We start from the raw sequence: 24,388 nt of genomic DNA, 5'->3' as shown, positions 1-24,388 counted from the left end.
TATGGATCTCTACTACAGTTTGTTTATCCACTCACCTGTTGAATGACATCTTAGTTGCCTCCCAGTTTTGGCAGTTATGAATAAAGCTGCTATAAACATTTGTGTGTAGATTTTTGTGTGGGCATAAATTCTCAACTCATTTGAATAAATAACAAGAAGTTTGCTGGTAAAGTTATTTTGCCTTGGAGTTTTCTCTATGTAAAATTTCTTATATCTGGATTCAATTTGTTTATTAGATATAAGATTATTCAGAGTTTTTCCCACTTTTGAGAAATTATTTTTCAAGAAATTTTTTGCTTTTCTCTAATTTTTAAGATGTATTGGCAAAAAAATGTTTATAATAGCCTCTTATGATCTTTTAACATCTGTGGAGTCTGTTGTGATATCCCATTTTTCGTTTCTGATACCAGTCATTTGTGCTGTTTTACTCCTAAGTTTTACTACGTTTGCAATTTTACTAGTCTTTTCAATGACTTGAGTTTTGGCTTTGTTGATTTTTTCTATTATGTGTTTTCTACTTTATCAATGCTTTTACCTTTATTATTTCATTTCTTCTAATTACTTTGGATTTAGTTTGACTTCCTTTTTAAAAAAATTTTTATTTCCCTATGCTTCTGCAGTCACTGAAAATTTGACTTTCATCTCTAGCTTTTTGAGATGGTTGTTAAAATATTGATGATATATGTTATTTTAATTTTAATATACCTTGCCAGGGGGCTTTCAAAATCTTTATAACACTTTACCTTTCATCGTCAGTGTATGAAGTTAAACATTTCTTCACATCACCATCAGCAATAGCATCATATATCTTTTAAATCTTTTGCCAATAAGACGGTGAAAAGTGAAAATTTACATTTTTCTAAGTAGGCAATCTTAGCATACTATGGTGAGTGTTAGGGATAATGTTTGTACAAAATGACATTTTTGGTGCACTGTGGTCCTGGAGGAGGTGGTGCCAGAGCTAGGTTGTAGATGAACTCCAGAGGAGTTTGTATAAGATGATCTCTAGGATACTTCTGAACCCCAAAATTCTCGGAGGAAATTATAAGATATGATAACATGTGAGAATTATACAATCATATATTACCAAACCTATCATCTTGGTCTCCTATAGTGAGTGGCCAAATTATCAAGTATCACAGAAGCCTGAAATGTCTGTTTTCTTTCATAGCAATGGAGGCATTCCTACACAGCTTCATATGACATTTATGATTTAAATAAAAGGTCAGTGACTTCCCAATAAAATCTATTAGGCTTTCCTACTGTCATATTTTTAAGGAAACCCCAATGTGAGTTATTCTTTTTGATAATGTTTCCTTTCATCTTTTTTCCAGGCAGCTGATTACAGAAGACAGGATTCCAAACAACACACAGTGGGTCACATGGTCACCAGTGGGTCATAAATTGGTTAGTGAGTGTCTCCAGTTGTCAGAAAAATATTGGCTCAAATTTTTCATTAGGCAGAAGTTACTAACCCTGATACAAAGCAGACATCTTAGGAACTCAGTACTTCACTATAGAACATAGTGTTATTGCCCAAGATAATATTTTACTAGCTTAACAAAATAAATATAATTCCTGAAAGTACCCATTGAGGATATTTATTCACTGGGAAAATGCACGTCAAACTCTTAAGTTCTAGTTATCTGTTGTACTTAGATATTTTCTGAGTCACACCTGCTTTCTGCTAGTTCTGTGTTCTTCTTTGTTACTATAGATACATCTTTACGTTCTGTAGTGCTAGGAGAATGTCAGAAGTCCAAAAGAATCTTAACGAGAGGATCTAATGTTTGTCTGCAGTTGAACTTCTCTCTTCCAGAATGCAACTGCCTTCTTTCTACTCACTCTCCCAATAAAGAAATATACAAGCATATATCATCCTGTAGAAGTGGTCAGCCTTCTCGGTCTTCTCATATACTTTAGCATTCAAATAGTGGTAGTTGTGTGCTTCTTATTTTTAACACATTATTAATGGTTTTAGGATTATTTTGGGATTATAGGCTATACACTTGTGATTTAAGAATGAGAGGGAAGGAGTAAATGACTCTTCCTGTTTGAATGGAATATTTGACTATGGTAATCCTTACATTTGCAATAGATAAGTGTTTCTAAAACTCTGGGATAAAAATATAACATGTTATTATAGATATCAATGCTTGTTTTTTTTCCTTCTAGGCATATGTTTGGAACAATGACATTTATGTTAAAATTGAACCAAATTTACCAAGTCACAGAATCACATGGACTGGGAAAGAAGATATAATATATAATGGAATAACTGACTGGGTTTATGAAGGTAGAAACTTTAAAGCTTTTTCAAATCAGAAAATCTATAAGCTTTTAAAATAGTTAAATGTTTCTTTTGCAATGGGAAAATTTAAATGAGATTGAAAATAAGTTTCATTGTTTAAAATGTCATCAGATTTCTCTGAGAACTCACAGCACCAGGTGTCTCCTTGACCAAGAATTTATTCCTAGCACTCCTCTGTCCTCATTGCCTGACAATACTCCTCTTGTCTCTGGTTTATTGATACAAAGGGCTTTTCTGTGTAGGTAGACCTTTTCTGCCTTTACTGGAACATAAAAGCCTCCAGATTAACATTAGATATTTCTCTAACTAGGCCTACCTAACCCGGAAGTTACTAAGGAAAGCTAAATAATCCCATCACATTGAGAAGATTACAAAATAATATATACAAGATGGAGAGTACAGGGGAAGAAAATGCCTGTTTTATAGAGGATTTGTATTTATTTGAACTTGGACAAATTATGATTTCCTGTTCTTAAGAATAAAAAAGCAATTAGAAAGGCTTAGGAAAAAGTGACTAATAAAACTAAAAAAGTTAAAAAGGAATATTCTCCCTTTTAGGATACAGAGCTGTCGAAACTATTAGGAACACATTTTAGAAACTTAGAAAATATTAGAAAAACATTTTTTATGTCTGTATTTGCCAAGATAAAAGGCATTTTGAGGCTGCTCCAAACTGTTCACAAGGTTTCCTCATACTTATTAGAAAGACTTATCTGTATTTCATTGTAATTTTTTTCTTCTTTGTAGTTTAAAAAAATAATTTTTCTTCATGACTTAATTTTAGTTCTTACCAAATCCAAGTCAAGTTTAATTGACTCATTATAACAACAACAACAACAAATCACATTAAAAGAAAGATAAATTTTCATGTCCTAGAAATAAGTGCTTGACTAAAACTTACAATGAAATTTACTAACACTAGCTACTTAGAGATTCTTTAACCCTTGGACAGCACAACCCAGCCTCCAGGATCGTTGACAAGAGTGGCCTCTTTCCAAAGCTGTGACCCTCCCTCAGAAACAGCTGGCCCTCTGCAAGATAAGAGGGCAGCTAACACTTTCATTCTTTCTAAAGTAGATAATTGCTGGAGGGAGTCTTTTGCATGTTCATGACTAGGCCATTCACATGCAGAACAGCTTCACAGCTCCAATTTGGGCCTCTCTAATAGCTTCAGTTCCTAGAAGGAAATTACTACATTGTCAATACAGAAAAATATGTCCTGCATTCGAAATAACCACTAATTCAAGACAAAGATCACTACCTGCTAATTACACTTACAAGTAATTCTAAAAAACAAAATCTTGGTCTGATTATATTGATTTTATGTAATTGCAGCTGTGTTATAAACCAGAATCAATGGGTAAAAGTTACAAAGAACAAGTCAACTCAGTATATGAACAAGTTCTTAGTATAATAGAAACCATGACTTGGAGTCATAAGGGCTGGGTTCTAGTTCTTGTCTCAGGCAATTCACAGGATTGCTCCATGCCTCAATTTCCTTCTCTGTGCAATGAACTATGAATCATCACCCAGAGATCTTTGTGAAGACTAAATATGATATGTTTTGTAAATTCTAAATTGCTACATAAGAGTGTATAGATCAATGATATAGATATGAGGCAGTCAAAGGAAGAATAGGCTGCTTAACCCGGTAGTAGGTTTTCTATTACTGGAAATACTAAAATAGAGGCAGGAAAGGGCAGTATAGCACGGAGATGAAAAGCATGAGTCAAAGGAGATTTGTGTTGGTTTTTGATTCTACCAATTCTTAGCCATGTGATCCTAGACAAATTTCTGATCCTCTTCAAGCTTGTCTCACTTTATCAATACAAAGGGTTATTGTGAGCCTTAACTGAGATGATAGATGTCAATTGCTTATCAATACCTGGTGCATAGTTAGCATTCATTGAATGTCAGCTGCTAATCACAATAATTATTATTACATTTTATTATAGTAATTATTTTTGCTATTATTCTTGTTGAAAAAAAGCATTTGGAAGTAACTTGAAAGGAGGTATCAGGCATCTGAAAACTGATTAGAATGCATGATTTCCCAACCCTAAGATTCTAGTTTCTATGCTTTTGCTTTTACATTTACACTTACATGAGACTTGTGGAATATATAGGCATCTCCACCCAGTCCACTTAATTCCTCCATTCCCGGTTGGTGAAGGAGTTTTCAACATATTAAGAGCCAGTGATTGAATATCCCATGTATAGACCCCATAATAATCATAGGGACGAGCTATCTTTGCCAGAGATTGAGAAGAAGCCCAACAATGTACTGGAAAGCAAGATCTTGTCTTTTATTTGCCTCTCTCTTTGACCCTCTTCTCTTACCCATCAGCATATACACCAGAGCAGCATGTTAATCTAAAGGAGTTTTCAGTTTCTGGGCTGGGCAAGGAGATGTTTCTCAGTAGGGGTCTCAATGGAGTTCCTTGCCATTCTAAATCCATCCTTCCCACACCTTGTTTGTGCCAAGAGTAGTAAACTCTGGGCACCATATTGGTTTGATAGCCTGGAGCTACACACCACCCACTAGTACCCTGCGGGCTCAGTACAAACTGAGCCCAGTTGGGGAGAGTATGCTGGCATGTTGACTGTTTGAAAATTAGAAAGGAGAATCAGCCTCCTGTGTGAAATTTACTTTTAGTATGTTTTGAGGCATAAATTTAGAGGATTATAAGATAAAGAAAAAAATGTAGAGCTTATATTAAATATTGCATGCTAAAATATTCTAAAATGGTCCAACGGGTTACTTATTTTTACAATCCAGATATATCCTTGAAGATTTTATTTTTATTCATTTGTATTACTCTGATTTTGGAAGCCCAGCAAATGCAAAGTGGTTCATTAGTTGAACTCTACTATAATTACTAAAGCTAATGAGAACAATATTTTGAATGCCAAAGCCAATTTATCAGCTACTTCTTGTAACAGAACAATTTATGTCTTTTTTCAGAGGAAGTCTTCAGTGCCTACTCTGCTCTGTGGTGGTCTCCAAACGGCACTTTTTTAGCATATGCCCAATTTAACGACACAGAAGTCCCACTTATTGAATACTCCTTCTACTCTGATGAGTCACTGCAGTACCCAAAGACTGTACGGGTTCCATATCCAAAGGTCTGTGCTCCTGTTCGTACAGTGGTTCCATGATTTGATGGGAAGAGAATGGTTTCATTTAATCCCTTCTTGCTAATGAAAATATTGTCAGTCTCTCTTCAACAGCTTGCTGTGATTACTCTTGCTGAAGTCAACAGCATCTGGCAATTTTAAAGTATTTTTATTATCCCAGGAAAGAGTGTGATTTAAGGTTTTGTAATTTCTCCAAAAACTTTGAGGAATGACAAGCAGAAAAAATGGGGAAAATGCTTTTGAAAGAGATAAGGGGAATGAAAATGTTTGAATGGAGGAAAAGAGAGGCTATAATTGAATCAGAAGCTCGTCTCATTTGTAGAAGTTGGATTGTGCCCTCGACGAAGTTGCAAAGCTCAGTTATATATCAGATTGTATTACTAGTTAATGGGATACATGACTGGTTTTAGTGGTTCTATTATAGATTTGGCACTAATGTAAATTTTTCATGTCCTACATTTGGAATAATAGTGTCACGTCTTGGTTTTCAAAGCTGTTCTCCCCCTCAGGGTTGCATGTTTACTAAAATTGAGGAGCTTTGTTAAGCAGTGTAAGCTGGGTGAGATGGGGTTTAGAAGGGAACCAGGGATTCTTCACTAGTACCGTAATAATAATGGCTACAGTATTGTCTGTGGGAAAATCTAATAGTAAAGTGTTTTTTCTTTAAGAAATTTGGAAAAGGGGATTTTTATTTTTACCAACTCACTCAATTTGCTTTATGAAGAGCTGCCATTTTAGGAAGACAGAGGAAGTTAAAAGAAAAAAAAGATCAGAGACTAAATATGGAGATGTGTTTTCAGTGGAATGTTATTTTTTGATGAGCGAAACTGGCACATACAAAAAAAACTCCATAAAGTGTTCTCACTAAAAATATCATATTATTTCTAACTAATCTGTCAATCGAAGATCTATGTGTATATTTAAAAAGGTTTTATAGGTTTCAGTCATAATATTGATTGTAAAACTCCAACATAGTGAACCTGAAATTAGAGTGGAAATGATGGCTTCCTAATTGACATTGTTGGCTCAGGTAAACTGATTTTTCTGGTGGATGGTGTCTTTGGCAGAACCCAAGGTGTTCTTCATACTGACAGGCATCAAAGACTTTTGGTCTCAGGGAGACAGGGTATATTTGCAAATAATAAAGTTGATTTTAAGAGGTTTATCCTTGCTTGCACAAAGTGATAAATTATAAAGATATAAACATTCATTATTTAAACAGAAGTGCTTTGGACCTTCAAGTTTTATATAGTGTGTGTGTATATATATATATATATATATACACACATATTCTGTTTCTGCCTGACCATGAAAAGGTTGCATTTCATGACTCTCCCTTATGTTCATTTTATTTATATTAAATTGTTGGAACCTGTCTGATTGTGATAATTTTATGGCCATAATGCAGACGTTTTTGTGCAGTTTTAAAATGTGTGCGATGATGTTACTTTTTTTTTTTTTGTCAATACCAATTCTGTGATTGTTTTTTCCTAGGCAGGAGCTGTGAATCCAACTGTAAAGTTCTTTGTTGTAAATACAGACTCTCTCAGCTCAGTCACCAATGCAACTTCCATACAAATCACTGCTCCTGCTTCTATGTTGATAGGGTAAGACTCTTGTCCTGAATGCTTGGCTTGTAAACAGTTTTACACTTTCTAGGGAGAACTTTTCAAAAGTGAATGGCAAAGTGGATCACAGCCTCCCACTGTGTCATCCCCACTGACAGTCATTCATTCTTTCCTTCAGCAACTCTTTGTTGAGCATCTTCACGTCCTCAGGCTGGGCACAGCTCTAGAGATGAGGATGACAATGGACAGAGCAGCCAGCCCCTGGTGTTATGGAGCCTACATTCAAATTGGGGGAGACAGAAAATAACCAGATAAAAAAAGAACAGTGTAATATGCCAGGTAGCAATAAATGTGGTGAAGAAAACCTGAGCAGAGCAAAATGGATGGGGCTGATGAGAGGAGGTCAGGGAAGCCTCATGGATAAAATGAACTGTGGCAATGATGTGAAGAGCAGGAGGGCTCCATCCACACCAATAGCAGGGGGCAGAGGAAGAGCAAGTGCAAAGGCCCTGCAGAGGAGATGTGCTTGGGGTGTTGGAGGAACTGCAAGGAGGTTGGGGTGACTGGAGCCTTTTGAGTGAAGAAGAGAGTGGAGGGGACAAGGTTAGGTCCCACAGAGGCTTGTAAGGCCTAGAGAAATGCAGGAAATCTGTGGATTAAGTTTAGGGAGCTCCAAGGTCATTTTGTGCTCCAAGACTTCACTTCCTGAAATCATGTCAGTGGTTTGAAATTCTGCCATGGAGCACCTTCAGCCCCTTGTTTATTTTCCTATAAAGGAACCAACATACTGGGTACAATTTATGGCTATCTGATAGCTCCATATTTACTCATTTCTGTTATTTATTTGGTTTTGTTGCTGGTTTTTTGTTGTTGTTGTTTGTTTGTTTGTTTGTTTTGAGATGGAGTCTTGCTCCGTTGCCCAGGCTAGAGTGCAGTGGTGCCATCTCGGCTCACTGCAACCTCCGCCTCCCAGGTTCAAGCAATTCTCCTGCCTCAGCCTCCTGAGTACAGCTGGGATTACAGGTGCGTGCCCGGCTAATTTTTGTATTTTTAGCAGAGATGAGGTTTCACCATGTTGGTCAGGCTAGTCTCGAACTCCTGACCTCATGAACTGCCTGCCTTGGCCTCCCAAAGTGCTGGGATTACAGGCGAGAGCCACTGTGCCCAGCCTGTTGCTGTTTTTAAATAACAACTAGCATACATTGAGTACTCACCATGTGCCAGACACAGGGATTATCACATGCTTTATCTTAGGACTCTTTAAAGTCACTCTGTCTTTCCAACAACTATCATCGTGTGCCTGTTCACAGATAAGAAAATGAGGCCTACAGATTAAGAAAATGACCAAGTACGAATCTGTATTCAAACCTGACTTTCTGGCTTGAAAGAACAAGCTATTAGACACTGCTTCGTGTCTCCCTCTGTGTGATTACAGCTGGTGCCCTCAGATTCCTGAAGGCACCGTCACAGCAGTACGGAAGCATCCATTTTCTCTGGAGTTGCATTAACTACATCAGGAAGGCTGTGGGCTGTGCTCCGTGGTTAGTAATTCATTATTTTGGTTAGAAATGTCTGTAGTAACCCATTCATTCAGGGGGAAAATCGATTAGTAAGTTTTTAAAAATTTTTCTGGGTTTGTCCACTGGAGTAAAAATTTACCCAAAGGTTTCAAAATCTGCCTTTCGATTCCATCCAGCCACCTTTAGTCATCATCATTGAAGGGCAGCCTCTGTTTCTACTCCCAAATGTCCATAGAAAGCCTGTGCCCTTGTAGCACTTATCATCAGTAGATGATAGAAAACAGTCAGATAAATGCCCCCAGGAGTGATAAGAGAGATACGAGCAATAGAATGGAGGCATTCTGAGGAGGAGAACATGGGGTTTTCATGACCCCAGGACCAAAAAATACCCCCTGGAGAATGTGCACATTGAGCAGGTTGGCTTCCAGCAGGGCGCAGCGAGGAGGAAGGACACTGAGGTGGAAAAAACAGAGCATGGAAAAGTCAGGCTTCCCAGGAGAAGACCAGCAGAGCCTGGTGTGGCCTTTTGGTCTGTCACCAGTATCTGCCTGTAGGGAGGATGAGCCATGAGCACCTGCTCTGAAAAAGATTCCATCTGAAAGGGGCTTTAGAACTTATCAATGGTTTATAAACTTTTTAAGGACCTGGAAACCTTTGTTCAAGTGAGATGTAATACAGAAGTGTATGGCCAGAAAGCAAATGGGAGATTGCTTCTCAGTTTTGGCAGGTCTAGTCCTTGTCCTCCCTCCTTCCCGCAACAGTCCTGGGAGCTTAGACAGAACCTGGAGTGGTTCCAGAACACAGTCACAACACCGCTGTGAGGCACAGGTGAGAGAACCGAGGCTCAGAGAGGTAAACTCATTTGCTCAAGGTCACACAGCAAGTTAGTGTGGAAGCTGGGAATAGGACAGAGGCCTATGCCTGCTGGACCAAAATATTTGAATAATTTAGTTAAAAATGTATTGAGTCCTTCTCATGGGCTGGGACTGTGCTCAGTGCTCTGCTCTTGCTGTCTCATTTATTCCCCAAAGAGACGAAGTCTTTCCCACTTACAGATCCGTTTCCAAGGCACAGCTGTGTGAAGTGCTGGGCTCAAGAAACAAGCAATTCTCAGGACGGATTTTTGGCCTTATGTGAATTCGTCAATAAGTTCTTGTTCTCAGTAGTTCTTTAAGTCACACTTAAGACTCACTATGGAGATTTTGTGTGGAATGTATATTACCAAAGAATATTGTTTTTTTGGAAATGCCACAGGAATGTGTTTTTTAGGGAGTTTAAAATATAGCTCTGGTCTCTGTTAACACTGGTAAGGTTGTGGTTTTTCTAGAACTAGACTCTAGATGCTGTCTGTGAAAAATGCTCTAGTACATGATGATACACCGTTTTCTGGCCTCATGCAAAGATCCAGCAGGGCCAAGTAAATCCAGGTGAGTTACGCCTCTTAGTAACCTGCTCAGCCTGTTACCTGGTGATTTACTAGTTCCTGGAGTGGGAAGCCTGGCCAGGATCACTGCCTCTCCTCCTTCCTCTGCCCATGTTTCCCTCATTAGCTTTCCTGTTAGGCCATATCCCTTCACCACAGATCCTGCAGCAAGTGAAATCCACAGGAGGATGAGGCTGGTTTTGTGACTTTGTTAGGAATTAGCAGAAATGGGTGGAAGCCCTGCTTCTCTGATAAGTAAGAAGGGCAGCCAGGCTGCGTTTCCAACAACCAAGGCCTGAACTTGAACAAGGGTGAGTCTCCCTGCTGCCAGCATTGATTTAGTGCTAAAGTTGATTAGATTTGTTATGCTGCTAATTTGTGTTCATTGTTCATAATGAGAACTGGAAAGCTCAAAAATTTGAAGCAAAACAGCACATAATGTAAAATCATAAATCTCCTAACTTTTATCTAGAGCAGTACATTCACTGTTGACTGAAGTAAGACAGGTTCTACGCAGTAGAGGCCAATCCTACAATCGTATCTCCAGTGTGTAGTAGGGTGCCTGCGACATAGCATATGCCCAACCAATATTTGTAGAATAAACTAATAGATAAGCAGAGGATGGATGGATGGGTGGATGGATGAATGGATGAGTAAGTTATCTAGGTGACTTTGTGTGTGTAGAATAGTGGTTCACGCTGCCAGCACTATGGATAGACTTCAAAATGACCTTCCATAGAAATCCCCCTTTTTATCTCCTCTCTGCCAAAAATTCTGTGGCCTGAATCTAGGGGATTAGAAAGGGCATGTTCTACTGTGGTAACCCCACCCAACATCTGTTGAATGGCTCTGGGGCTCATCACACCCAGCTCATGACATACCCCATCCCTGCTCTCTCTGCTCCTGAATGACACAATAGATATAAAGCCTTGCTGTGTCTTCTCTGAACTGTTACGACCCCTGGCCTATAAAGCTGCAACATCAAAGCCTCAGATTGTCACACAGGATATAAATAAACTGGAAGCTAGTGACACCTGCACATTAGGACCTGCATGCTACGACTGTGCGGGTGTATGGGTGCTGCAGCCCTCAGATCTGCTTCATCTCATCCCACCCATTCCTCTCCTGAGAGATTTGTTAGTGAACCTGGGAGGGTTGGCATCCCCATCAGAGCAGAGGGTGGCATGGAGCCCGCGACCAGCACTGGCAGTACGCCCACTTCCTCGGGTGATTCACTGAATTAATCATTCCACGGTTGCAGTTGCTCTTTGTAGCATTTTTCCCTCCAATATTATTTCCAGTTGGTAATAAATACCTTATTTTAAGTATCCTTAATGTACCAAAAGAAACATTTACACAAATTAAGGGAATTAATAGTACCCAACAAACATTTATTAAATGCTTACTGTTTGCAAGGCATTATGCTGGAGCAGGTGGTCACCTTACAAGGGGATTCTCTGTTGTGTGATTTTCAACAAGTCTCTCTCAGTGCATTCACATATAATTTGCCTTATAAAATTTAGTTTACACACAACTCTCTAGGAATAGATTTCTTTAAGTGAGGAACTTTATGCTGAAAAGAAGCAAGAAGGTGAAGCTAGCTAGCAACATTTCCCAAATGGATGGGTGGAGGTTTCATAGAGGGAACGAGTATGAACTGGGAATCTGAAGCCAACAGCTTGAATTGAATCCCGGCTCCAACACTTCCCAGTTGGGCGATAGTGGGCAAGTTACTTAAATCCTCTGCTGTTAAGTTTCTTTGTCTGCAGACCATGAACTGCAATACTCACCTCATAGGGTGGTCATGAGCTTATGTCAAGCACTTAGAATAGTTCCTGGCACATAGTAGACTCCACATGGGCGTGAACTCATTATTTTACATCCAGAAATTACTCCATCATTTTAGTATTAAAATCAACCATATTCCCATTGGACTAATCCAGCTGTAGAAGGTAGAAGAGCTTGCTGGCTCATATGTCTAACCTGGGTAAGTTGTCCAGGCTCTCAGGAAGGCCTGGACTGCAGGGGCGGTCCCTCTTCCACCCCACCAAAACCATTACATAAGAAAGCTACTCAGTATTGGTCTGTCTGTTTTTGCAGAATAAAAGCAGCACGCAGTGTGCAAAGCATAGATGATAATCCTGCTGGTTGGATTTTTCTGGTTTTACGTGGGACATAAACTTTTCAGTAAAAAGTACAATTGAGCCATTGGCTTTGTTTATTTATTTATTATTTATTTATTTTGAGATGGGGTCTTACTCTGTCGCCCAGGCTGGAGTGCAATGGCATGATCTCGGCTCAATGCAACCTCTGTCTCCCAGGTTCAATTAGTTCTCCTGCCTCAGCCTCCCGAGTAGCTGGGATTGCAGATGCGCCCCACCATGCCTGACTAATTTTTGTATTTTTAGTAGACACAGGGTATCACCATGTTGGCCAGGCTGGTCTCGAACTCCTGACCTCAAATGATCCACCTGCACTGGCCTCCCAAAGTGCTGGTATTACAGGCATGAGTCACTGCACCTGGCAGGGTTTTTTTTTTTTTTTTTTCTTTTTATGATTCTTTGACATCTCAGACTGGCATAATCTTGGCTCAAGGCTGCCACTGAAGAGAAGTATGTTTATAAGAAAATTCAAAAATTCCTGTCTGCGCCACGGGTGAACTGCATTGCTGAGCATGCACAGGGTGCAGAGTACACCTGGGGTCATGGAGAGTAACCCAGGCCATGCAGGGTCCAGAACCATAAACCTTTCATCTGAAAACGGGCAGGGAAGATGACTGATGCACGTGAGTTTCCTGGCTGACTTCCCAAATTCCATTACTCAATGTTTTCAAATGGGGAAAAGTTGCTTTTATATTGCTGATTTCTGAACCCGATGTTTAATTTATGACTTTTAATAGATAAAGCTATTTAGTACTGGGTGATCCACTAATTGTTGTCAAAAGTTGTTTTTTGACATCACCTACCCCTTCGCTCTACCAGAGCACTTTTAAAAAGAAGAAGAATATTGCTGGAGCCCAAATTCCTAATCTATGCCCATGGAATTTTCAGATGTTGTATATATGTCAGTGGAGAGGCTTTTCCCACCTAGAGAGAGGTACATCAGTTTCATCAGATTGTCCAAATGGTTTTTGGCCTGAAAAAATAGTAACCACTGATATAGGACAGGGGTTAACACACTAGGGTTTATGGGCCAAATGCAGTCCACTGCCCATTTCTGTGTGGTCCACAAGTAAGAATGGTTTTTACTTTTTTTTTTTTTTTTTTTGAGACCGAGTCTCACTCTCACCCAGGCTAGAGTGCAGCGGCTTGATCTTGGCTCATCGCAACCTCCATCTCCTGGGTTCAAGCAATTCTCCTGCCTCAGCCTCCTGAGTAGCTGGGATTACAAGTGTGTGCCACCATGCCTGGCTAATTTTTGCATTTTTAGTAGAGGCAGGGTTTTGCCATGTTGGTCAGGCTGGTCTTGAACTCCTGACCTCAGGTGATCTGCCCAGGTTTTACATTTTTAAGTAGTTGGGAACAAAAATCAAAAGAGTAATAATATTTCATGATATGTGAAAGTTTAATGAAATTCAAATTTTAGCTTTTCAGTGGCATATTAAATGAACTCATTCATTTAATTATGGTCTCTGGCTACATTTGTGCTACAAAGGCAGAGTGGAGTAGTGACAGAGATGTGGACCACAAAGCTTAAAATACTTACTCTCTGACCCTTAATTGAAAAAGTTTTCCAACGTCTGGTCTAAAAAACTAATTTCAGAAAGCTTCATTTTCCGTTGTGCTTTTCATACTTCCATTCTCTTTGCACAGATTTATTGCCTGTCTTGGGTAAAGTGTATTCACCTTTCCAGGTTCTCATTTAGCTCCCCTGCACTGGGCAGATGCAGAAGCATCAGACTGGATGAGATGTCTGTGTTTCCCGGTGTGGAAAGAGGCAGTTGCACTCTCAGCCCCTGCAGCCTGGTGGTTTGTGATGAGTGCAATGAGACCCGGGAGAGTGGTGTGGGAGAAGGAGGTTTCCAAGAAGACATCGTGGATAAGGGGACATTTAGGCCAAGACCTAAGGAAGTTAGAGCTTGGCAGCCACTTCAGGCTAAAGAGCAAGACTGAAGAAAGAGGGGGCAACTGGGAAAACTCATGGGGTGTTCATGAGAATACCAACCACCCAGACTAGGTAGTATATAGTTTCTTCAGAAGCAAGTAAAAGGACTGAAATGAAAAGGGACCCCAATTTACGGAAATGCGGTGCTCTGCGGCTGAGTGAAGGGGTTCGGTCTTGTTTCAGTACCTGCGCCTTGCAGCAGGGTAGCATGGAAGCCCGGTATCACCAGGCACATTCGCACATTAAGTGTTCCCAGCTGTAAAATGAGGATGATGAAGCTGTGAGGGGCTTAAAGGGCTTTATCCAGCACCTAATCCATCCCGAGTGCCCAGTAAATGTTTGTTGTGTGATTAGGTGTCTGCGAAGGAAGTGGAGATGGAAATTGATCTATGAATTCTGAAGAAGGACAAAGCTATGGTCCTTCAGTATGACAATATGACAGGTCCCACAGGTCAGGAGAGGGCTTTCCTTTCTTCAGTGCTGCATTCCATGGACATATAATTAGTGCCTGTGTTGAGTCAGGCATTCTGCTAGGCCCTGGGGACACCCTGTAAAAGAGCTTGCAGTCAAGCAAGGAGATGGGCAGGTCCAGCCTGTGAAGGAGAGAGCAAGTGGATTGTGTGAGAGCATTTGGGATGGGGAGGAGATACAGCCACCAGACCAGGCAGGAAGAGGGGGATGAACACACTCATTTGGAACTCTCTGACAAAAAAGAGCAAGGCTGCGATCAGACACTCGAGAGCAGGGATTTGTGAATAGTAATCCAAAACCACAATAGGGGAGGAGGAGGGAGCAAAAACATAAACTATCCATTGCCAATAATGTGAGGGAGGCCAGCAGAAAAGTAAACGATGAATTCCATGCACTTCACTATAAATCAGAAGGTGGTTCCAAAAATTTTTTAAGTATGTGTTGGGGAGGATGCACTGCTAGAGATACATGTGTTTACATAAATTTATGTGAAAATACCACAGGGTTCTTTCATTTCTTTGCAGAGTTCATGTTTTGACTGGTGAAAAATGTCTTTTTAGAATATATTTCTTTGATTTTCAAAGTTTCTGGAGGTGTGAGTCAATTTTTTCCTCTTTGAAAATGAAGTTGAGAAAAGGGTCAGCTGTAGTTTCACCCTAATAGAAAGAATTTTCTGGAGAAGCACGTAAAATACCAGAAATAGTCCAATCTTAGCCAGTGTCCATGGCCTCACTTCCCTCAAGACAGCAGAAAGGAGATGCGAAAACATCACCCTTGACTCCCCGGCACCACCAAAGGCCAAGTTGAGGACTTGATAAATCCTGAGCTCGTGGTTTGAGTCACGCGTGTTAAACCACCGTAGAATATTGTTGCTGCTTTTCCTGTTGGATGTATTTTAATTTTCATTCCAAATTAAATTGCACTTTAAGCTTTAAGAAAAGGTGAAATACTATATTAAATGGTTTCATTAACCATTTATAATTCTACTTCCCATTAAGATTGATTTCTTTTCACTGAGTAAAATATCTATTTGTACCAAGGTCTGGCAATAGTCATATTCATTCTCTGTCTCTGTCCCTCCTTTTTTTCTTCCTTCCAGGGATCACTACTTGTGTGATGTGACATGGGCAACACAAGAAAGAATTTCTTTGCAGTGGCTCAGGAGGATTCAGAACTATTCGGTCATGGATATTTGTGACTATGATGAGTCCAGTGGAAGATGGAACTGCTTAGTGGTGAGACTGAATTGGGGATGTTCTGCTTCTAGAGCAATGTGTGATCAGAGGGTCTGTGCAGTTGGGGAGAGTGAAGGCTGGGAATCAGGAAATGAGGTTTGAGTTTCTCTTCTTTCTGACTGTCTGATCCTGAGGCAATAAAATCTTGAATAAAACTCCTAGATAACCTGCCATCCTGAGGTGCTTCTATTTCTCCTACACTGACTAGTCATACTGTTTTAGTTATGGATACTATCACTTGGGAAGTGGAGAGGGGGTGACTGACCACAACATAGAATCTGACGTAAATATTTTAAAAACCAAAGAGGGCCAGCAGCTGCAAGCTCAACAGAGTGTGTTTTAATAAAGATAACATAGAGAATGGGGAATAACTGGCTGAGTGTGTGTGAAACAAAACAAATACATGAGGTCACAAACCCATTACCATACTGTCACTGTCTTTAGGCAGGAAACAGCTTTAGAATGCAAATAAATAACTGCCAGTCTGAGAAGGTGGCAATCCTGAGGCCAACTCTGTTCATCCAACCTTGAGGTGCTGGGAGGCTTCTAGCCAGGAGGCCACGAGGTCCAACTAGGATGACGGTCAAAGTTAAAGTCCCTCTGGGAGCCTGCAGCCTGGGAGGGGTGGATTCTGGAAGAAGTTTGCTGGCATATGCCAAGCACACCTCTCCAATCCCCCCTTATCTAGTCACAGACCCTGTGCCTACACACCTACCCTCCCTGCTCTCATCCTGGCGAGGCTCAGGGCAGACTCTCACCTCCCAGACCTGGAGCCTCACATAACTTGATTCACTTATTAATTTATGTAACAAACATAGAATTCGTGTTGTGTTCCAAGCTCTGTGCTAAACTATGGATTTTTTTAAAAAGTGAATTAGTCGGCATGCCTGCCCCCAAAATGTTTCTGTTCTAGTTGGGAATATTATTAGAATAAATAATAAAAGCTGCCACTTACGGTATACAAGTCACTGTGGAAGCTGAGGGTCAATGTTTGAGGAGCTGGCTCAGGTCACAGGGCACAGTCAGAATTCAAACTGCAAAACCCAAGCTGTTTGCTTGCTGCCAATGAAATCCTCATAACACCTCATTGTACCATAAAAAGGGTTCAAACAAGGTACAGAGGGAATAGAGGGCAAAAGAAGATGATCAGCTCTACTGAGGGCAGGCAGACTGGGGAAGGAGATGATGTGGGAGAGCTATAGAGTAGCCTGGGGTAAGTTGCAGTGTGCTGAGCAGATAAGGACAGAACGCCATATAAGCAGAGGGCTGTGCAAAGGCATCCAGTGTGAATAGCTTGGAACATGCAGGAACTAGGGACTGGGGGAGAGGTGTAGTGGTGAGCACTGAGGCTAGAGATATAGGCAAAGTCTCAGGTGCCATTCCAGGAGTTTGGACTTATCTCATAAGAAATGGGGTGCTGTTTCAAGGTTTTAAACAAAAGACTATCACAATGGGACAGGCCTATGTATTGCTAACTAAGGTCAGCAGAGAAGAGCAGCAGGATCTCCAACAAGGAGATTCTGGCAACAGACCCCGGGCAACCTGCTGAGGACATGAACAAAGTCCTTAGCTGTACAGAAGGACAGAGAAGTCAAAGAACTAGGTGACAGGGGCTGAAGGAGGTGATTATGAGGAGGGCAGGAATCTAGAATGACACCCAGGTCTCTGGCTTGGGTGAATAGGTGCCACTAACTAGAAGAAGAATGAGGGAGTAGAACAGGCTGGTGGGACAGAGGAAAACAAATGAAATTCTCTTTAGTTTTGTGCATGCTGGATTTAAAACACCAGTGGAGCTTCCAGAAGGACCCAGGATATAACTTTAGGCAAGAGAGTCAAATGATCTAATGTAATGACTTGAAAAATACTAACATAAATAGAAATATATGAATGGAGATAGTTTTCAGTTATTAAGTTATTATAAGTACAGCTCTATTTATATTACCACAAATTATGGCTATAGATTTCATCTGACTTCTCTTTGAAATGCTGTCATTGTCTCTTTCCCTTCCTAGGCACGGCAACACATTGAAATGAGTACTACTGGCTGGGTTGGAAGAGTAAGTGTTATAAGTTGTGGGGTTTTATGGATGAGTCAGCTACTCAGCTATTTGATATGCAGCTATGCAAAACTACGGCTCTAAGTGATACGTTATTAATAGCAATATTAGTTAACCTATTTCTCAAAATATGTAAATGCTCCCTATAAAGGTATCTTTTTGTAGAGAACATATAACACACACAGTTGGAAAAAATAAGAGGACAAGTGAAAAATCAAAAGCAGAGCAGACAAAACATAACACACTCCTGGCAAGTTGTAACTCCCAGCAAGTTAAAGGGTAACCATGGCTGAAAGTTGGCCAAGGTGTCCAGTGACCTCACATTTGAAGTTATGTGCTTTAAAGACAGAAAACACAGGTTCTGTCCCCAGCCTGCACAGATACCTAAGGAGAGGTGACTACAACAAGCAGAAAAACTCAGCAGCAACCACACAGTGCCCACTATGCACCTCTCTTTGGAAGAAATCGTACTTGCAGGCTTATGCTTTATTAGGCGTCCAGATGCAGAGCTTTATCCAGGAAAGTGTGGTGACCCTCAGGGACTTGTCATGCTTCTCAGTCCCACTGAGTTATATACACATTGCACAGAATTACCACCCAGATTGCTATGGCCATGGAATGTAATGAGTTGATGAAGGAACTCCAGTCATCGTATCATCTTGCATGGTAGATGAGGAGTGAATCTCACTTAATTTTTATGATCACTTCTATTAAGCTCCCTTTAAGAGGGAAATAAAGTGACCCCCAAAATGTAAAGATTTTATACCTCTTGGATCATAGAGGTGAGGTCCCCAGTCCAAGAAGACAACCCCTTCCAGCTGGGCTCGGAGCTCCGGCAGCATTCACACGTCCTTTTTCTTCAGGCATTGATTGGGCAGAGGGGAGAGGTTTGCCAACATGAAAAGTGGTTTCCTCCATGGCAAGAGACACGCTACACTTCCTCACGACTCTTTGAAAAAAATATGTTTTTTCCTCTCTGTATTTAACCAGACAGATGCCACTTTTCACACATTTCTACTAGGCACAACTCCATCCAGGGGAAACAGGGAAATGTATTAAAAAGATAAGGCTGTGAACACAGGTCTAGAGAGGGGAATGTGTTTCAAAGCTCTGTAATGAGAACACCAAGTGTACCGCACGCCTCAGCTTGCTCCATAAATGAATTCACTTTGAATCACTAAATAGAAGAGGGAAGCATTTTTCTTCCTTCCCGAAATGGGAGCTGATGAGAGAGGAAACATCGAGGGCGAAGTGAACCAACAATTTTAAAAGACCATCTCCTACCTGCTCTCAAATGTAGCTAGGAAATCAAAATCGTAAACCAACATATTCCTTTCAGGCTGGGATAGACTCTCTTCTACTTAAATTGCATTATGTTCTGAGTACTATCTTTTATTGAACTGTAAAAAAATGGAAATTTGTTCTATATTTCTATACAAATATTTTTTGTAAATTGTTGATCATATTTAACAAAATGAAAAGGCTTATAATAAAAATAACCATATGAATGTTTTCATATGAAATATACAGCAGACATTCCTTATAGCATGTAGTCCAGAAATGGTTAAATACTAAGTCTGACTTTCAAAAAGAAATATGTGTAAAAACAGGAAAGAAAAATATCCCCAAATTGCAAACCACCCCCAATCTGAAACAATAGAAAATAATATGTCTGTTTCAAGAGAGCACATTTGTGACACTGAGGAAATTTACTGCTCCAAACTGAAAGGTTAATGCTGTTTTCCAGGTGCTTGCAGCCAGAAGTCATAGTTATCATCCATAGAGAAAAGATGTTTCCAAATCACAACAACTTCTATTTATTGTTTTCTACAAGCCTCTTTATATACATTCTCTCATTTACTGCTCACAAAAATTACCTATGAGTATGGTGTTTTTGTTCACATTTTATAGAAAGAGAATTTTCTTTTTGAGACACTTTAATTTTAATTTGGCATATAAATGGAGCATGGATTTTTGAGCATAGGTATTGGACAGGACTTTCTAAAACTAAAGTTGGTACTGAGATGAGACTCTGTGCTTTAATGTTCTTTTGTTCTATATTATTTTCTAGTTTAGGCCTTCAGAACCTCATTTTACCTCTGATGGTAATAGCTTCTACAAGATCATCAGCAATGAAGAAGGTTACAGACACATTTGCTATTTCCAAATAGATAAAAAAGTGAGTATTCTTACATATTTTATTTCATGTTGACCTCTTTTTTTTTTTTTGGAAACCAACTTGAAGTGGAAATCATTTGGTAAGATGGATCAATGTGTATAAAAATCAGATTAATTTAAACTCCTCAGTGGTGTATTGTGTAATGTGGAACGAGGTGGGGAAACCCAACAAGAAAATCCAAGGTTATTTGAATTCCTGATATAAATGATTTAATCCTCCACTTTGAACAGAGACAGTCTCTAATCAATCTCTTTTTTAAAAAAAAAACAAAAAACAACAACCCATCAGGACTGCACATTTATTACAAAAGGCACCTGGGAAGTCATCGGGATAGAAGCTCTAACCAGCGATTATCTGTGAGTATTGTAACAATTGATAGGATATAAACCTACGTGTCATAATCATGCCCTCTTTGCCCAGAAGTAGGGAAAAAATCTCCTACAAATAAAGAGTAGTCTTTTTGGAATGTGTTCAATACTTTTTTTCTTTTTAACATACGGAAGCCTTAATGATTTTCACATATGCTTAGCAGATTTGATACCATGCCACCAGGCAGCTCTACCTCTTGCTCTTACCTGCTTTACATTACAAGAGCTGTATCCTCTTTTACATGAACGTTGTGGAACGCTGAACTAGCAATGAGGGGCATTTTGTTAAATTTCAGCTGGCACTAATTTTTTGGAAGGCTTGGAAAGGCAATTTTATCTGTCCATGTCCCGGCCTTACTCTTTGCAAAATGGAAAGCTTTGCAGAGGCTAACTGCCATATATGAGTTGGTAGAAAAGGGGGTGTTATTTTTCATTAGAATCTTAGGCACTTTTATGATTCTTTATTGGTCTAATCGCGGAGGAATTTTGCCACCACCCGAAGTAGCTTTTGAAGCCCCTCTTTAGCAGTGGCTCTGCTGCTCTCAGGAACATGGGGCTCCTGCCATCTAGTAGCTTATGTTATAAGACAGAAAATACAACGATCGGGATCAATGAGTGGGGTCTCAATTTCAGGCTAGCTGCCTAGTCCTATTTTTTTTTTTTGACAGAAGCCTTCTTTTGTGTTTTTACTTGTCACTCTAATTAAGGAAGAAATCTCTGGTTTTACATATTTCAGTCTGTTAAGAACAAGACCTTTCTGTGTAGAGATGACGGAGAAAAATGGCTTCTCGGGGGTGAGGGACACGGAAGCGATGGCGGAGGGCGGCGGGCACTCGTGCGCGTGCTCCGTGCACACTTAGGCTTGGGGTCTGAGTGCGGTGGATCGCCTCTGACTTCTTAAAAAACATAATTAATATATATTTCATTTTTTCTCTTCCTAGATACTACATTAGTAATGAATATAAAGGAATGCCAGGAGGAAGGAATCTTTATAAGTAAGAGCTCTGTCAAGTTGTTGACTTGAGTCATTTTAGCTGACGAACAATTTCTGAACTCTATTTTTATTTTTTGCCTTGTCCTAACTAATATTAAACTGGTATTGCTATTGAGCACTTTTTATTCCTTCATAAATCAGTCTACATGTCCACAAGAGAGAATGGCTTTATTCGATGTTTTGTGATATTTCCAAACAATGGGAGGTTTGAGGTTACTATTAATTCATGTATTTATTTCACGTTAAAAAAAAAAAAAAGTCCTAAAGATTGCGTTGGCATGCTGCTGTCTTTGAAACTAGAATATGGCTTTATTCAGTTCCTTCCTCTCACTTATCTTTTCTTCAAGCACTTAATTTCCACCGTTGGTTTTACAGAATCCAACTTAGTGACTATACAAAAGTGACGTGCCTTAGTTGTGAGCTGAATCCGGAAAGGTGTCAGTACTATTCTGTGTCATTCAGTAAAGAGGCGAAGTATTATCAGCTGAGATGTTCCGGTAAGTCTGAGCTCCCTGGGAGGGAGGGTAGTCGCCGCTGTTACTCACTTCGAGGCAGCTCCCTCTATTCCTTTTGAATCTCAGGAGCTCTTGAAATCACCTAAGTCCCCTTCTCTCCACTCACATTTAAGTAGTGAGCATAAACAATCTTTTCTTCCCCTTATCACTGAGAGACGTGCATAGCTTGCCTTAGACCGAACACACACACACACGCACAAACACACACCCTTGTGTGTAACAGAAGCACTTCAGCGTTAAATACGTACATATTGTGGGGTTTTAAATGATTATTTTATGCACTCGTCCCTTTCAATGAGAAAATGTATGTGGCTGGTGCGTGTCACCCAACATGCTCACTGCTCCATCTTCTGTTGCTGTTGCTATTATTAATTACAAATGAAGAAACCCGGGCAAGGAGTGGCCAAGTGACTTATGCAGGTGGTCACACAGCGAGTTACAGGCACAACAGGATTCAAAACAGGCCTCTGCCTCCCGAGCCATCCCTTTTAAACAGTGTGCCAGGTTACTTCTCAAAATGGGAGAAAGGATCTGGATATTCTGAAAAGAACTGTCCATAGCACAAAAATAAATAAATGTTTTCAAACCACTTATCTGAGTCTTCCCTCACTAGTATATTTTATTATTACGCTTTTCTTTATGGTTCTTTACTATGACTGGTTTTTTTTTTTAGCAATTATTTCTTGGGCATGCGCTTTATTCTAAGCACTGTGCTAAAAGCTTTATATTCATGATCTTGTTTAATCTTTAAGAAATCTCTATCAAGTAGATATTATTATCCTCATTTTCTATGTGAGGAAATCAAAGCACAGCTCTGTTGTCCTAAGTCACAGAGCTAGTGAGCCAGGATTCATCCCCAGGTATGGAAAGTGCCTTCACTGTTTCTAATCCAATATAAAAATTAATATTATCATCCAAACGCATAAAATTAAAGAGCTCACAAAATAGCTTTTCTATACATTACCTTCCACTCTGCAACTACCACAGTTGGGATAAACAGTGACGATATGGGCTTGTGAGAAAAACACTTTTGCATGCCAGAAAGGAATCGCTTATCCAAGTCAGGCACTGTGCAGATGTGCCGCCTGGCTCTGGGACTCCATGGGAGTGGGGGCAGCGGGGGAAATCCGTCCCTCCCTAGGGAGGCTGGCTACAGGGCTCTGCAGCCCACCAGGGCAGAGCCTGAAAAACCCTGTGGGATCACGGATTTAGGGCGGGGAAGGATGTCAGCTCACATTTTACTTTGCAGATGAGTATATTAAGTTCAGAGATGATAATGTGCCCAAGGTGCCCAGCAGGGCACAGATTCATTTCCTACTTCATTCTACTGAGCCCTGTGCCTTTCCAGTAATACTTCTTACACTGAAATTGCAACTATTTTAAAGAGAGGGGGAGGAGAAACAACTAACATGTATTAAACTTCTTATGAATTATATTTATATGTTCTATCAAAGTTAAATGGTAACAAATGGTATTTTTGAAAAGTCATGTATACTATCTTTTCTAAAAAAGTATTCATCCAAAACATTTTTCCCCGATTGTGTTAACAGGTCCTGGTCTGCCCCTCTATACTCTACACAGCAGCGTGAATGATAAAGGTATTTCCTCATATTTTATTCTTCATTTGTTTTTAAGAAAGTGTGTTGCATAAGTCTAACATGTACTTAGCATTGTGTGATTTTCTTTGGCTTTGTGTCTTGACAATGAGTTGAACACAAGCCTTATAACCTGAAATATGTGTAGTCCGATCAGTGAATTTCATGTTTGCTCATTATTGCACTACATAATCCACATTTTTCACATTGTAATGAATGACTGCTCTCTCCTGTATTTCTTTAGGGCCGAGAGTCCTGGAAGACAATTCAGCTTTGGATAAAATGCTGCAGAATGTCCAGATGCCCTCCAAAAAACTGGACTTCATTATTTTGAATGAAACAAGTAAGTTAAATTCCTCTGGAATAGTACTTTTCATGGAAACACCAATGCCCTCTAACTATAGTAATTCGATCTGAAAATATGTATTTCACGTTATATATAAATCTAATTTAGAAGGTTATTTCTCCATGAAATGTTTTGTCACAAGAAATACTAATTTTACATCCTTTTGTCTTAAAATACAATACCATTCTACATAAAACTTATTCTGTCAAAAGGGAAGGGATTTGGAGAACATGCTCTATCGTTAGTTCACTTTTATCCCATTAGTGACTCTATTATTCTACTAATATTAATTGTGTGTTTAACTTAATGACATCCTAGCGTATTTCACCTTTAACTCAAAGAGATCAAGGATATCTGAGACAGTTGTATAAAACAATTCGTGTTGGCTATAAAATATTGAAACTTCAGTCTCAGAAGAGAAATTTCGAATTTTTCCAAACCCTGCTGACCTCCCATAGTGTGGTCCCGGCTTGGTTGTGTAATCATGGATTATATTCAGAGACCAGTAAGAACAATGGGTTTCTTTGAGTAGAAAATCTTGTTATTTATTGTTTGTTTTTCTTT

General features: G+C 39.7%; 1 protein-coding gene across 4 annotated transcripts in view; it reads left to right on the top strand.

The window, feature by feature from the left end:
• DPP4 (dipeptidyl peptidase 4) overlaps positions 1-24,388 on the top strand; it is an 82,745-nt gene that overhangs the window by 34,435 nt on the left and 23,922 nt on the right. For all 4 annotated transcript variants that reach the window (XM_009237739.4, XM_063712494.1, XM_024242971.3 and 1 more), the window contains 13 exon segments: positions 1,172-1,224; positions 1,335-1,407; positions 2,176-2,296; positions 5,277-5,437; positions 6,944-7,056; positions 15,635-15,770; positions 17,783-17,827; positions 19,899-20,006; positions 20,295-20,362; positions 21,316-21,369; positions 21,744-21,865; positions 23,434-23,481; positions 23,723-23,821. In XM_009237739.4, the coding sequence (XP_009236014.3) occupies positions 1,172-1,224; positions 1,335-1,407; positions 2,176-2,296; positions 5,277-5,437; positions 6,944-7,056; positions 15,635-15,770; positions 17,783-17,827; positions 19,899-20,006; positions 20,295-20,362; positions 21,316-21,369; positions 21,744-21,865; positions 23,434-23,481; positions 23,723-23,821 (1,201 nt within the window).

Source organism: Pongo abelii, chromosome 11 (genome assembly GCF_028885655.2).
Source record: "Pongo abelii isolate AG06213 chromosome 11, NHGRI_mPonAbe1-v2.0_pri, whole genome shotgun sequence".
In the NCBI taxonomy this organism is placed as follows: domain Eukaryota; kingdom Metazoa; phylum Chordata; class Mammalia; order Primates; family Hominidae; genus Pongo; species Pongo abelii.
This window is presented reverse-complemented; position numbering and strand designations above follow the sequence as displayed.